At 39.8% G+C, this 16378-nt stretch overlaps 1 protein-coding gene across 5 annotated transcripts in view; it reads left to right on the forward strand.

Annotated features, from left to right (window-relative positions):
- Positions 1–16378, forward strand: part of LOC140185134 (AP-1 complex subunit gamma-1-like) — a 134676-nt gene that overhangs the window by 30104 nt on the left and 88194 nt on the right. For all 5 annotated transcript variants that reach the window (XM_072238471.1, XM_072238493.1, XM_072238513.1 and 2 more), the window contains 2 exons: positions 8915–9011; positions 11442–11518. In XM_072238471.1, coding sequence (XP_072094572.1) covers positions 8915–9011; positions 11442–11518 — 174 coding nt within the window. The remainder of the gene's footprint in view (positions 1–8914; positions 9012–11441; positions 11519–16378) is intronic.

Raw genomic sequence — 16378 nt, forward strand, 5'->3', positions numbered from 1 at the left:
TCATGAGTCAAAAGAATGTTGAGCATGCATCCTTGAGGTGTGCCTGGATTGATTGCCAATGAGGAGGAGATGTTAATACTGATCCTTAATGACTGTGGTCTCCTGATAAGGACATTACAAATTGAATTACAGAGGGAGGCTTTGTAGTTCTTCATTTTGTATCAGTTTTTAGTCCATTCAGAATTTCAGCTGCATTGTTTTTTTTAGTCTTTTCTCATCTCGAATGCAGTTTCTTCTTTGATAGAGAATAATGTAACCATTTAGTACTTCAACCATGCTTTCTGTCTGCAAAAATAGAATTCATTTTTTACTGGTTTATGATTAGCTGTGCCTACATGTGCCAAAAATGAGAACCAATGAAAAAATGCTGTATAATTCAACAATGACCCTTGTCAGTCCTGAAATTCAAATTTTTCATCCTTTACAAGAGCAGCATGGCCATCTTGAAACAGAAAATGGAATGTGTTGACTGTGAAATTTAAAATAATTTAAATTTCTCTCTTCCCTTGAGAATTCCAAGAAAGAACCTAGAATTCCTTTTAAGAGGGATCACTTGAAAATGGCCCGTGCAGCATTTGTCTATTTTTTGCTATAACCTTTTTTTATGTACAGATTGCCCAAAGGTTGTGCACGTGTATTTCGGTAGGTGAAATTATCGCATAACTTGGATTTCTGGTTTGCTCAAAAAGGCTAAATAAAATTGTTTGCATTTTAAAGCAACTACGGTGGTGATGACTTGAGGCTAATAGAAAGAACTAATAATAATTGAAACCCATGGTTGCTCACATTTCACCTAAAACTGAGAATCCTGCTCCTGAGCATGAGAGCTCATTTTAACTGATTAAATTGCATAGCCTATTTTTGAGTTGCATATTGATACAAGATTAAGCATTGTTACTGTTTCTCTGGGACCTTTAAAGTTTACATATGGATATGGTGCATATGTGGAATGGGAACCAGTGTGATAGAGCTGAGGATGAGCCAGCAGGTTTACAAGTAGGTGATGGATGTAACATGAATGTAAGTAAGGATGAACCAATGATTGGGTACAAATACAGACAGCAAGGAGTTAAATTGTACGACAGAGGCAAAATTCAAAAGGGGAAAGAATGCAGGACAAGGTGCTGTATTTAAATGCACATAGTGTTCGGAATAAGGAGGATGAACTTGTGCCGCAATTACAGATTGGTCGGTGTGACAATGTGGGCATCACTGAGTTGTGGCTGAAAGAAGACCTTAGTTGGGAGCTTAACGGCAAAGTATATACTTTGTATCAAAAGGACAGGCAGGAAGGCATAGGCAATGGCGTGGCTCTGTTGGTAAGAGATGGAATTACATCTTTAGAAAGAGGTGACATAGGGTCAGAGAATGTTGAATCTTTGTGGGTGGAGTTAAGAAACTGCAAGGGTGAAATAAAAATATGGGAATCATATATGGGCCTCCAAATAGAGGCCAAAATCCTGTACATTGATTTCAGTTCAGCGTTCAATACCATCATCCTGCAGAGACTAGTGGAGAAACTGTCGCTGCTTGCCCTTAACACTGCCATGTGTCACTGGATTCTGGATTTCTTGACAGAGAGACCACAGTCAGTCCGTGTTGGCAGGAACATCTCTGACTCCATCACACTGAGCACTGGATCCCCACAAGGCTGTGTGCTTAGCCCATTGCTGTTTACACTGCTAACACATGACTGTGCAGCCAGATTCAAGGAGAACCTGATCATTAAATTTGCAAATGATACCACAGTGGTGGGGCTCATCAGCAAAAATGATGAAACTATGTACGGGGAGGAGGTCAAACACCTGGAGAGCTGGTGCAGGGATAACAACTTGACGCTTAATGTCACCAAAACCAGGGAGATGGTCGTCGATTTCAGACGGTCTCAGCCTGAGCACACACCCCTCAGCATCAGCGGCTCCACAGTGGAGAGAGTGGAAAACATCAAGTTCCTTGGGGTGCAGATCTCGGACAATCTCACCTGGTCTAGGAACACCACTGGGATTGTGAAATGGGCCCAGCAGAGATTGCACTTTCTGAGAAAGCTTAAACAAGCATCACTCCTCACTAACATCTTAACTACATTCTACAGAGGCATGGTTGAGAGTGTGCTGACCTTTTGCATCACAAGCTGGTACTCCAGCTGCAGTGCAGTCAACAAAAAAGCCTTGCAGATGGTGGTTAGGGGAGCAGAGAAGGTTATTGGGGTCTCCCTACCTTCTGTCCAAGACCTCTTTCAGAATTGATGCCTCCAGAAGACACGGTACATGATTAAAGACCCGTCACACCCTCTCCATGAACTGTTTGTTCTTCTGCCATCAGGCAAATGTTACAGGAGCATCAAAACTAAAACCACAAGGCTACTAAACAGCTTCCTCCCACAGGCAGTCAGACTGCTAAATAACTGCTCCACCTGACTCTGCTTTGGACACTTTAACTTGCACCGGACACTTATAACTGATTTAACTGACATGTGGCTGTTGTATTTTACTATTTATTGTTATGTTTATTATTTAGTGTTGCATTTGTTATGTTATGATTGCACTGCCCCTGAGGAACGCTGTCTCATTCTGCCCTGCAGAGCTGATGTATGGTTAGAATGACAATAAAGTTTTTTGAATCTTTGAAAATGTGGGGTTGAGATTGCAAAGGGTGCTGGAAAAGGCATATAATAAGGGTAATGACTCAATTGTAATAAGGGTCTTCAATATGCAAGGGGATTGGGAATATGCAAGGGTGTTAGATCGCAAGAGAGGGAATTTGTTGAATGCCTACAAGATGGCTTTTTAGAGCAGCTTGTGCTTGAGCCTACTTGAAAAGGCTATCTTAGATTGGATGTTGTGCAATAACCCACATCTTATTAGGGAGCTTAATGTAAAGGAACCCTTAGGAGCCAGTGATCATAATATGATTGAATGCATACTGCTATTTGAGAGGGAGAAGCATAAATCACATGTATCAGTATTGCAGTGGAATAAAGGGAATTGGAGGCATGAGAGAGGAGCTTGCTCAGGTGGATTGGAGGAGGATACTGGCAAGGATGACGGTAGAGCAGAGATGGCTGAATTTTCTGGGAACAGTTCAAAAGGCACAGTATAGGTATGTCCCACAAAAGTAGTTCTCAAATGGCAGGAGTAGACAACCGAAGTTGACAAAGGAAGTTAAGGACTGCAAAAAAAGCCAAGAAAAGGGTATATAAGGTAGCAAAAGTGAGTGGGAAGTTGAATGATTGAGAAGTTTTTTTAAAATCCAACAAAAGGCAACTAAAAAAACTACAAGAAGGGAAAAGATGAAGTATGAGGGCAAACTAGCCAATAATATAAAGCAGGATACTAAAAGTTTTTTCAGTTATATAAAGAGTAAAAGGGAGTTGATATTGGACCACTGGAAAATGATGCTGGTGAGGTAGTAATGGGGGGACGAAGAAATATCTTCACTGTGGATGACACTAGCAGTGTGCCAGAGATCTGTAAGTGTCAGGCAGCAGGAGTGATATTGTTATTACAAAGGAAAAAGTGCTAGGCAAACTCAAAAGTCTCAAGGTGGATAAGTCACCTGGAGCAGATGGACTACATCCCAGAATCCTGAGAGGTTGCTGAAGAAATAACTGATGCATTGATCATGATCTTTCAACAACCGCTTGATTCTCACATGGTCCCAGAGGACTGGAGGATTGCAAATGTCACTCCACCCTAAGAAGGGAGAAAGGCAAAAGATAGGAAATTATAGGCCAGTTAGCCGAACTTCAGTGGTTGGGAAAGTGTTAGTCTATTATTAAGGATGAAGTTACAGGGTACTTGGAGACTAATGATAAAATAAGTCAAAGTCAGCATGGTTTCTGTAAAGGGAAATTTTGCCTAACCAATCTGTTAGAGTTCTTCAAGGAGGATACAAGTAGGGTGGACAAAGGAGAGGCAGTGAATGTTGCTTACTTGGATTTTCAGAAGGCATTTGATAAGGTGCCACACATGAGGCTGCTGAACAAGATAAGGTCTTATGGTGTTACAGGAAAGATACTAGGATAGAAAGAGGAATGGCTTACAGCCAGGAGGCAGCGAATGGGAATAGGGGCCTTTTCTGGTTGGCTGCCAGTGACTAGTGGTGTCTCAAGGGTCAGTATTGGGACAACTACTCCACATTGTTTGTCAGTGATTTGGATAATGGAATTGATGGCCTTGTGGTAAAGTTTAAGGATGATACGAAGATCAGTGGAGGGGTAGGTAGTGCTGAGGAAGCAATGTGATTGCAGCAGGACTTAGACAAATTGGAAGAATGGGCAAAAAAGTGGCAGATATGTAAAAGGAACAGTAGTGTGGACTATTATCTAAATGAGGAGAAGGTTCAAACTTCAGAGGTACTGAGGGACTTAGGAGTCCTCGCACAAGACTCCCAAAAGGTTAATTTACAGGTTGAGTCTGTGGTAAAGATAACACATGCATTGTTGGCATTTCAAAGGGAATAGAATATAAAAGCAAAGAGATAGTGCTGAGGCTTTATAAGACACTAGTTAGGTTGCACTGGGAACATTGTCAACAGTTTCATCCCCATATCTCAGGAAGGATGTGTTATTGGAGAGAGTCCAGAGGAGGTTCACAAGGATGATTCTGGGAATGAAGGGGTTATCATATGAGGAGCATTTGACAGCTTTGCACCTGTACTCACTGGAACTTAGAAGAATCCGTGGGGATCTCATTGGAAGCTACCGAATGTTGAAAGGACTAGATATGGTTGATGTGGAGAGAATGTTTCCTCTGGTGGAGGTATCCAGAACTAGATGGCACATGCTCAAAATTGAGGGGTGACCTTTTAGAACAGAGGTAAGGAGGAATTTTGTAGTCAGTGAGTAGTGAATTTGTGGAGTGCTCTGCCAAAGACTGGGGTGGAGGCCAAGTCTGTGGGTATATTTAAGGTGGAAGTTGATTATTTCCTGATCAGTCAGGGCATCAAAGGATATAGCAAGAAGGCAGGTGTATGGGGCTGAGTGGGATCTGACATCAACCACGATGGCAGAGCGGACTCGATGAGCTGAATAGCCTAATTCTGCTCCTATGTTTACTGGTCTTTTGGTCTTGTGCCTTGAACTATGAACTAGAAAAATTGAAATTATACCAACAGTTTACTTGGCAGTGAAGAACCACAGTGCATGGATTTTAAAGCCATTGATACAAATGTTAGAAGAGGGATGAAGAAGAATATTTTTACCTAGGCTCGAGTGTGGTGGGGCAGGAATTTGATGCCTGAAGGGTAATGGGAGAAAGATATATAGTACACAGCTAGGAACATCTTTTAGATGTTACGACTATATATATATATATATATATATATATATATTTGACGATCGATAGTCAAATGGCTGCTTTCTGTGTTGGATTATTTTTTATATGATTCTGTTATGGCATTCTAACTAGTAGTGGTACAATAATGGACAAATGTTTTGCAAAGAACAATCTAGTGAAACCTGAGTAAAGAGCTGGTGTAGACCGTAAATAATCTGCACAGTTACTCAGCGGAAATTCCCCATGTAAATGAGTTCATTATCCTCCTATTGATAAAGCTAAACCATGAAAAATGTGCAGATTTTCAAAGGCAGTAACAACCTTTTTGCAGATGTGTAATTAACCTCTGATTTTTTAAATAAATATGCAGAGTAGTGAAGTCTTCACCGTTCAAATTCAGCAAGCTATGGTCTAAGGTGCCTCTGTATTTAAAGAAGGTCAAACATAATAGAATAATCAGGAAAATTTCCAGAGGTAGAACAAGGGATCGTCATTTCAGTAGCTTCAAAGTAAAAGCCATGGTACAGGTATGAAATTGTGATGTGACTTGCAGCATCACTATTTCAGTTCCTGATTTGTTAATCTCAGCTCTTTGATTAGTTAATTGTGAGAAATTATTTCTAAAATAACTGCTGACAAGTGGAAACATTAAAGATTTGCAACTCAGATAATTCTGCAGAGTGAAGATGCCCAAGAATTTTTAGGTTTTTGCAACAAAGGAAGACGAATGCTTCCATATAATCAGGTTGTACTTGAGTTGTGCTTATGTGGTTAATAAGAAAAAAAAATAGCTTCAGAAAGGCATAGTTGAAAAATGTTTTTTCAATGTGTCTCTGAAGAAAAAAAATGACTTTTTAAATTAAATATTTGCCATCTCCAGTTGCAGTGAGTCATTGATCAGGTAGGTTTTTATTACAAATCATAAACTTCTCTTACCAGACATTGCATTTTCAGATAATTGTCAGAAAGATGCAGGGAATTAACCAGGCACTCTTCAACCCAATTGTTGCCAAATTAAGTTTTTGCATTCTTTCATGTACATCAGCTGAAGTCCAGTTTCTCTTTGAAAACATTCTGGACCATGGAAATTGGACATAGCAGATGCTCTGAGGATGGGTACTCCGAGACTAGCCTATTAGCACAACTGGTCTCTTGTCTGCCAGTGGAGGAAATAATTGTCTCTATATTGGCAGTCACTACATCTGTGGTCAAGGATATTGCCAGGTAACATGAGCCATTTGGTTGCTGAATTGAAACCTGTGAAGAGGGTACTCTCCGACTAGCTGGTGAATGCTCTGGAGATTTAGTGGTAGTTTTTATTTCTGGCAAGGATGTACAATTTTTCTGATCCTGGCTGGATTAGGCAGCCTGAAGTGATTTTGATGCAGCTGTTCACAATTTTCCTTGTGCAAATGGTGTATTCCCATAATGGGAAATTATACTCTGCTGGAGTAATGTGGTATGAGTGAGGGCCTCTGATTGGTACATACTTTATTTTTTGTTCACAAATTATCATGACATGAGATGTTCATTTATTCATAAAGAAAATTGATATGTGTGTAAGTCTAGCAAACTGAAATAAAACAGGGTCCTTAACAAGGTCATTGATCCTGTTATAGTTACAATTCTATAGATTTGCTGAGTATGCCTGCAGGAAAATGAATCTCAGGGTTGTATATGGTGGCATGTATGTACTTTGACAATAACATTTACTTTGAAAGGACGTAAAGAAACCAGGAAAGAACTCAAATAGGGCTCGAGGGCTAAAAAGGGGCCTTAAAATACCCTTGACAAGTAGGATTTGGGAAAATCTAAATGCATTTTATAAATGTATATCTATTAAAATAAGAGGGCAGTTAAGGAGAGAGTAGGACCACTCAAATAAAAGAAAGAATTTATGCCTGGAGCTGGAGGATATGGGCAAAGTACTAAACAAGTCCTTGACATTAATATTCACTAAGGAGAAGTACGTGGAGTAAAGTGAGATCAGTATAGGGAATGCTTATAATCTAGGTCATGCTGAGTCAAAGGAAGAGATGATGTGTCTAGTGAAGAATATTCAAATTTATGGTCCCAAGAGCGCGATGGGATTTCTCTTAGGTTAATGAGAGAGACAGAACAGGAGATTGTCGGGGCTTGAAAAAAAACCTTTCTGTATTCTCTCACCACAAGTGAGGTCCCAGAGGATTGGGGAGTGCCCAGCATTGTTCCTTTGTTTGAACAGGGTAGTAAAGATAATCCAGGAAATTGTTAACTGGTGAGCCTCTCATCAGTGGTATGGAATCTGTTGGAGAAACTTCTTGGGAATTGAATTTATTCTCGTTTAGAAAAAACAGGACTTATTAGGGATAGTCAGCATGGTTTTGTATGGGCTAGTCTTATCTTGCTTCCTTAATTAGGTTTTATGAGGAGGTAGTGAATGCTATTGAGGCTAAGACAGTGGAAGTTGTCTTCATTGACTTCCAGGCATTTGACAAGGTCCTTCATGGGAGCTGACTGAGCAAGTTAAGATGCATGGAATCCATAGTAACTTGGTTGATTGTCTTCTACAACAAAGCCAGTTTTTAATCAAGAGGGTAGTGATGGAGGGGTGTATTCTGACTGGAGGTCTGTAACTTGTAGTATTCTGCAGGGATCAGTACTGAAACCCCTGTTGTTCATGATATACAGTATGTAAATGACTTGCATGAAAACATAGAAAGGCTGTTAGTTATTTTTGAGATTATGCTAAAAGTTATGAATAGTGAAGGTTGTTACCGGATTTACGATTACACACATGGGTGGAGAAATGACAGCTGAAGTTTAATTCAGACAAATGTAAGGCATTGCACTTTGGGAGATCAAATACAGAGGAAATTATGCAGAAATTAGGAATTAGGATATTGATGTACGGAATGATCTTGGGTCCAAGGCCATAGCTCCCTGAAAATGGCAACACAAGTGGATAAGGTGTTGAAGATGGCATATGGCATACTTGCCTTCATCGGTCAGACTGAACATTGCAGTCAGGAAGTCATTTTGCAGTTCTATAAAACTGGGTGGGTCACATTTGGAGTATTGTGTGTGTTTCTGCTTGCCCCATTGTGGGAAGGACATAGAGGATGCAGTAGATGTTCACCAGGATGGCTAATACTAGAGAGTATTAGCCATAAGAAGTATTTGGATAAATTTGGGAATTTTTTCTCTGTAGATACAGAGACTGAGGAGAGACCTGGCAGAAGTGTACAAAGTTATGAGAGGCATAATTAGGATAGATAGTCTTTTTCGTTAGGTAGAAATGTCAAATACTAGATATCAAACTTTAACGTGAGATGGATTATATTTTAAGGAGATTTATGAGAAGAGTGGAGGTGCCTGAAACATGCTGCCAGGGGATGGTAGTCACAGATATAAATGTGGTATATAAGTAGCATTGAGACATGCAAGGAATAGACGGATGGAAATCATAGTAGATTTAATTTGGCAGAATTGACGGCACAGATATCGTGGGCCAAATAGCCTGTTCCTGTACTGTTCTGCATTCTATGAAGTTAATCTGATATGGTTCTGCTAATGTGTTTTTTCTTTTGAAAGGATTTCAGAAGTTGGCTTGTGTCTGGTACTTAAATGACTCACAGTTGACGATGTCTTGTTCACAGGCTGCACTGGCTGCTGTACATGTTATCAGGAAAGTACCAGAGCTCTTGGAGATGTTTCTGCCTGCTACAAAAAACCTACTTAATGATAAGAATCATGGTATGTGGCCTTGTTTTAAAGTGTAACTTGCTGAAAATACTGTTTTACTTAATACTGTTAAATTGTTTGATCTTCATTCTTTTTTTTTTCCAATCCTTTGAGAGTCCTATCTAGGATAAGTTTTCTTCCCAGAATGTTGGTTAACCAGTTCAGTTTTGTTTCAGCAATATGTCTGCTTCATGATCATCTCTACTAGTGGAAGTTTTTTTAAAATTTCATTGATCTCTAGCTTACTTTCAAATATCAGTGGTGCAATTTAAGGACCATGCTCTGAATTATTAGATCACTAGTATAAATGTGATCCCATCACACTCTTTACAGATTTTATTTTATTTTATTAGCAAAATAAGTTGTAGTCAGTTAATGCTTGGCAGAAGGGCAAGGTGGTATTTGAATATGTAATAAATGCAACCCTTGTCAGGGCCACCCAAGTCCCAAAGAGGTGGATAAATTAACAAAAAATCTAGAAAGAAAATAATTTCTCACTTTCCCAAAGTATTATGATTGAAAGTAGAGCCTTGAAAATGTGACTTCTATTTTGATTTTTAGGCAATTACATGGGCAGTGACCGCCCATATTAATGATATAATTTTTCCCAGATAGCTTAGAATATTCATGCTAAAAATAATATATTGTAGCAACATCCAACTTATTCAGTAATTTATACTAGGTCATGGGGAAGTGCACTCGCATTGGTTATCAATTGCACTACGTTTGATAGAGTATGACTTATGAAGCAAGTGACTGTGAAAGTGGTCTATTTTCCTTTAAGTCAGATTTACAAGTGACAATGCTTGTATTATATTGCCTTACTTTTAGAATGTTCACATTTCTACCATGTAATCTTTTCAATCATAGATCTGTGTTTTCCTGCAATAGTGATTGAGAATGCAATAGAGAATGGTGATGCTATGTGATACCAAGTTTTAGACAGCAGTGTCTTTTGTCATGCAAGTACATAAGTACATATGTAATATGACAGGAGTAGGCCATTCAGCCTGATCTTCCATTAAACAAGATCATGACTAATCTTCTACTTCAAATACATTTTTCAGCTCTAGCTCATATTCCCTTTAAAATATGTTGTCATTGCATGTTGAGCCTTCCAGTGTCGAGGTTCAGCCATTGATTTAATTTGAAGCATTCCAGTTGCTCTTAAGACCAGAAAGGAATAACCATAATTCTGTAGATTGGCCATTGTATGTAAATCAAATAAAATAACATGGCACCTGCACTAAGTTAAGCCTGGATTTTTAAAGCATAGCTTATGGCACTTGTTTATCAATTAAAATTTCATTTTTTGTCACCAGCAATTTGTATTTTAGTGAATATAAAAATGATGGTGATTAATGAAATATTGAAATGGGTTAAATGCAAGCTGAAGACCATGTTGACCTTCATAGTGAAAGTGAGAAAGATTTGTACATCATTTAGATATGCCATATGGCAGTCTAAGTTACTATTAATATCAAATCTGACATCTCAATTTGTAGGATTTACTGCCATCTGTTTTTCTCAGTTCTGTATTCTAAAAACTAAAGTTCAAAGACATGATCTAATTGAAAAGGGACTGAATGGCCTAGTTACCCTGTGTTCTCTATAGGGCACAATACCTCACATTGTTATTTGTGACAATGAATGTTGATGGACCTTGTAAATGAATGCACCTAGAAAAGATGCTGAGCAAAATCTGTTCTTGCCAATTGTCCTCATTCACTTTACACCATATAATAATCAGCATGGAAATCGTAGCTAATATAATTATACGTGTTTTCTCCCTTCCCAACCCTCAATCCAAAGTTGGTAGCTTTGAAATCCGTTGATCTGTTGAACCAACTGGTTCAACACAGCACATGTGAATGATAGAATCTGGGATTTCTCTGGCACACTAGTGTTACACTACATGTAGCCATCAGAGCATCTCTTGATTTCCCATCTGTAAATTAGTCTTCCTATCACTTGTCCCAGCATGAGGAACAGAATGATAATTGGTAATTGGGAGGTGTGGAATTGTTCCATGATACTTTGATATCCTTAATAGAGAGGAAGAATTTTCAGCCTTAACTCAGAGCTCTTCATGACAGTTGAAATAGATATTCCGCAATCCCCCTTGCTTTTGCACCCTTCCATTCCACCAAGCACTGTTTTATTAGCTTCAGCAATTTTATCTCCCTAGGAATATTATCTACTAGGTTTGCAGATAGAGTTATCCACTGCATCACTTGTGTACTTTTTAAGTTGCTGATTTGTTTTGTATCTTGGCATATTTTTGTTTACAGACTGGTTACAGTTCTATAGTTTCTCAAGCAAAGACTAGAAATGAGTGAAGGTGCAGTAGTTTCTGGGGTCATCAGCATTATAATTCACTGCCTTGTCGTTCATTTGATGCATTCATCAGTTAAAACACTTCTCTCTTTCTTTGTCTTCAAGGTGTTCTCCATGCTGCTGTTGTCCTTGTCATAGAAATGTGTAAACATAGCCCTGACACACACACTTATTTTCGCAAGGTACAGCCACATCGTGTTTACCATTGCTATCAGAAACCTGTTTTTTTCAGTGTACTCATTTATATCCAGCTTTTTGTTTTTAAAAACGTTTTAACTTGCTAATGTTGCAGGTACTGTTCACTGTGCAAACAAAATAAATATTAAAATAACTAAAGTAATGAAACATGATAAATATTATATAATTTTTGTTCATTCTGTAACTGGAAAAAGCTTGGACTTCATTTTGATGCAGATTTATCTATACAATGTATCTGTGTGCCATGGAGAAAGAAGTTTTTAAAATACAATGTGGGCATATAAAATTAATAGTGAAGCTACTACCTAGTGAGCAACTATCACACTGTAAGCTTTCAGGTTTGATAGCCAGTCAGCTTTTGTGTTAATCAATCTCAGAATCAGGTTTATTATCACTGACATGTGACGTGAAATTTGTTAACTTAGCAGCAGCAGCAGTTCAATGCAGTACATAATGTAGCAGACAGAGAGAAAATAATAATAATAAATAAAATAAAACATGATGATAGGAAGGAAGGAAAAAGTAGTCCTGCCTTTGGAGGGGGAAAATACTCTTGCTAAAAGCTGACTGGATGCAGCTGATCAGAAGGCGTGTACATCTGGCCAGGCCAGGATTGATTGGTGCTCTCTGTTGATTATTTGGTGTGTTCTCACTCTCCTTTGACACTTATGGAAAATATGACCCTGTGGGCTGATGATGAAACAGTATTTTAGTAAGAGAGAGAGAAAATTGAAAGTGCAATAAAATTGATCAGGGTAGCCCATTAACCATATATAAGGGGAGTTAATGGATACATAGTGCACTAAAATAGAGATCGAGGACCAAACTAGGCCTTGTCCCTGAGCTTATAGGTCTTATGCCCAGCATAGTGAGTGAAGCTGACGTTGGTCAACTGAAGAAAGTGGGTAAGTGAATTTAACTCTGACAGATACAGTGATACTTTTTGGGAAAATAAACCAAGCTTGGATTATCCAGGGAATGGCAGGACCCTGAAGAGTCTGGTAGAACAGAGTAACCCCAGGGCTATCACTATGCAGATCTCTGAAAGTGTCAACATAAGTAGATAGGGTGGTAAAGGTGGTGTAGATCATGCTTGCTTTCACTGACCGTGGCAATGCATACAAGAGTTGGGACGTCATGATAAAATTATCCAAAATGCTGGTTAGCTGCACTCGAGTATTATTTGCAATTCTGGTCACCATACTATATGTGATTAAACTAGAGAAGGCGCAGTAAAGATTCGCATGGATGTTGCCAGGACTGAAGAGTTATCAGGAGAGACTGGATAGACTGGAGCTGTTTTCCCTGGATCAAAGTACAAGTTACAAAATAATGTAGGGCATAAGTAGGGTAGACAGCATTTTTTCCAGTTGCAGGGGAGTCTAACTAGAAGGCATAGTTAAAGGAGAGATGAGAAAGTTTTTTTCCCCCCCCCCCCCCCCCCCAGATAGTGGGTGGTGTGTGGAACATGTTGTAAGAGGTGATGATACAGGCAGGTACGAATACAATACTTAAAACATCTGGACAGATAAATAGATAGGATGTGTTTGGAGAGGTATTGGATCAATGCAGGCAAAATACCCTAAGATGGGTATTTTGGTCAGCATGGGCAGATTAGGCCAAATGGCCTGTTTTCATGTTGTATTATGAATCTATAAATGCAAGGAACATGGCAAGTCCAGTCAGCCAGTAAGGCTCAGGGACTAGACCCATGGCTGCTGCAGCCAGTGGGTGGGCACCAGACAACCACACTGTCAACAAAGTATGACCCTGCCATCTCAGAGTAGATAACAAGGTTGCCTTCCTCTCATGAAACACAGTATGGGACTGAAAGTAAAGTAATCCAGGTCATAAATATGACCATGAGAAAGAAAGGGAAAATTAGGGATGAAGGAATAAAGGCTGGTTGATGAGGTTTTTATAATAATAAAGAAACCCAAGTGCAGTAGTCCAAAATTCAGTCTGCGGCAGCAGGGTTATTCCACGGTGGTTCTGGTCACTGTAAACCAGTGTCAATGCATTTGGAGTGGCCCAGGTATTTCCAGCCCTACCATAACCTGTTAGGATAATGTTAATGGTAAAAGTAGAGTCCTATTTCGAAATCATGAAGGACAATGTAGTTTCTTTTTAGATGCAGGAATTCCTGTACAAGACGAGGTTATTGGCAAGCACACTTGCTTCAAGAGTGTCCTCTCAATATTGACTGCCTACCAACGATGATGATTGTGCCTGTAGTGCTGCCACCCTGTGGTCTGAACTTTCTTAAATTTTCATACTTCTCTATTCTTTTTAGGAGGTATAATTTCAAGTTAGTAGGAGATGTGCTTAGTTTATAGATGACAAAAGTTGGTGGTGATATGGATCAGCAGGAAAGCTGTCTAAGGTTACAGTAAGATATAAAACAGATGGAAAATTGGGCAGAGCTTGGTCAAATGAAATTTAGTCTCAAGTTCAAATTCAAGTTTAATTGTCATTCAACATGAACACAGCAGAATGATACAGCATTACTCTGGGATCAATATTTAAAACACAGTACCAACAGTTATTCACAGCACAAGGCACATATAGCACGTGTGATAGTAAAATGCAGTCGCCAAAAAAAAATAGACCAAGTCCCTGAGTCCATGAATGTTGCAACAGTCTGCAGTCAAACACAGTACAGCTTGACTTCTGCCAAGCAAACATCGGGGTCATCACCAACTCCAGCATGGACACCGCGCCACACTGCCTCTGGTGGAACGCACCGACTCTCGCCTCAAGTTCTGCCAGGCGGTTTTAAACAGTCGACACTGCAGCTTGAGGCCTAGTCCTTGCTATGACCAAGGCCACACAGCTTCTCCGCCGTCTGCCAATAAACCACTGAATTGGACTTGCACCATTCCACATTAACAATGTCCAACAGGTTCTTGGGATACGCAGCCTTCACGCACCCACTCCAGCGTTTTGCTGATGCAGGCAGCAGCGCGATCCACACCAAGTCCAGCTCCTTCAGTTTTTCCGCTGACGAGTAACTCGCTGATGGGGTAGTGGGGTAGACCTGCAGTACTTTAAGCTCTTAATGTCTAGATGGGTTTTGCGATTGTAAAAAAAAAAAAAAAAAAAAAAAAAAAAAAGTTTATATAAAGCAATAACACCTTTGGTTGGCCACGTAGAAGTTGCTGCGTCTGAGTGTGCCAGCATCTTTCCAGAATTGAGTGTTCAAATTCTAGTTTATTGTCATTCAACTGTACAGAGCTGAACGAAACAACATTCCTCCAAACCAAGATGCACAACGCAGTACGTATAACTCGTACATATAACACATAAAGTAATATAACCACAGATAAACTAATGAATAATAATGTGCTTATACAATGCAAGTTTAAAAAGTAAACTATAAAGCAACTGGCACTCATGCGTGAAGAGACTTGGGTGGTGCCAGGGAGTTCAGTAGTTCAAGTCTTATGGCCTGGGGAAAGAAACTGTTTCCTATCCAAACAGTTCATGTCCTAATGCTCTGGTACATCCTGCCTGATGGTAGGAGTCAAAAAGATTGTTAGACGGATCATTGACAATGCTAAGGGCCCTGCATGCACAGCACTCCTGATAAATATCTCTAATGGGTGGAAGAGAGACCTGATAATCCCCGCAGCAGTCCTTGCAATCCTTTGCAGGGACTTGCAGTTCCCATACCAGACAGTGATGCAGCTGGTCAAATACTCTGTTTCTCCTGTAAAAATCAGTTAAAATATTTGAGGGAGAGGAGGCTTCACTCGCCTCAATCTCTTCAGGAAGTGGAGACACTGCTGTACTTTCTTGACCAGAGAGGTGGTGTTGAGAGATCGTCCATTATGTGCATTCCTAGAAGCTTCATGCTTTGAACTCTGTCCATGGAGGAACTGTGTATGCGAAGACTGCAATCCTCACTCATCTGCAGTTGTTTCTGTGGTCTTGTCCATGTTGAGACTCAAGTTGTTGTGCTAGGGCATTCTACCAGCTGTACCTCTTATCTGTACATAATCTCATTGCCGTTGTTGATGAGGCCAGCTATTGTGTCATCAGTGAACTTGATTCAGTTTGATCTGGATCTAGCAATGCAGTCATGCGTTAGCAGCGTAAACAGCAGTGGACTGAGCATGGCAGCCCTGGGGAATGCTGGTGCTCAGCATGATGTAGCTAGACATGTTACTGCCAACGCAGACTGACTGGCCTTTCTGTCAAGAAGTCTGTGATCCAGTTACAGGGAGAGGTGTTGAGACCCAATGAGGACAGTGTACTCACCAATTTCTAAGGGATGATCATATTGTGTGCAAGCTGATCCCTTTTACAAATTAAAATGGGGACCAGGACCTGTACTCTAACTGGTAAGGTGCTACGGAATATTGATGAATGGAGGAATCTTGGTGATCAAGGCTATAATTCTCTGGTGTCTTTGTCTTCACAGGCTGAGACATAGAATATAAAAGTTCGTGCTTTATGTTGCAACTTTACAAATTACTGATTAGACTGCACATGGAGTATTGTCCCGTTCTTTTGCCACACTATGGTAAGGATGTGATTGCACTGGAGAGCATGCAGAGACAATTTACCAGGGTGTTGCCTGGATTTTGGAGGATTTTAATTGTGGGCAGAGACTGCATAGGTTAATATCTGGAATGCATTGCCAGAAGAAGTGGTGGAATTTTATACAATCGCTACATTTAGGAGGTGTTTAGACAGCCACTTGAATAGACAAAGTGTAAAAGGATTTGGTCCGAATGCAGAAATATTGGATTCGTATAGATGGGCAAAAAGATAGGCATGGATCTGGTGAGCCGAGGGATCCATTTCTGTGATGTATGATTAAAACTCTTAAATCCCATACT

The sequence above is a fragment of the Mobula birostris genome, chromosome 2 (assembly GCF_030028105.1).
Source record: "Mobula birostris isolate sMobBir1 chromosome 2, sMobBir1.hap1, whole genome shotgun sequence".
Lineage (NCBI taxonomy): Eukaryota > Metazoa > Chordata > Chondrichthyes > Myliobatiformes > Myliobatidae > Mobula > Mobula birostris.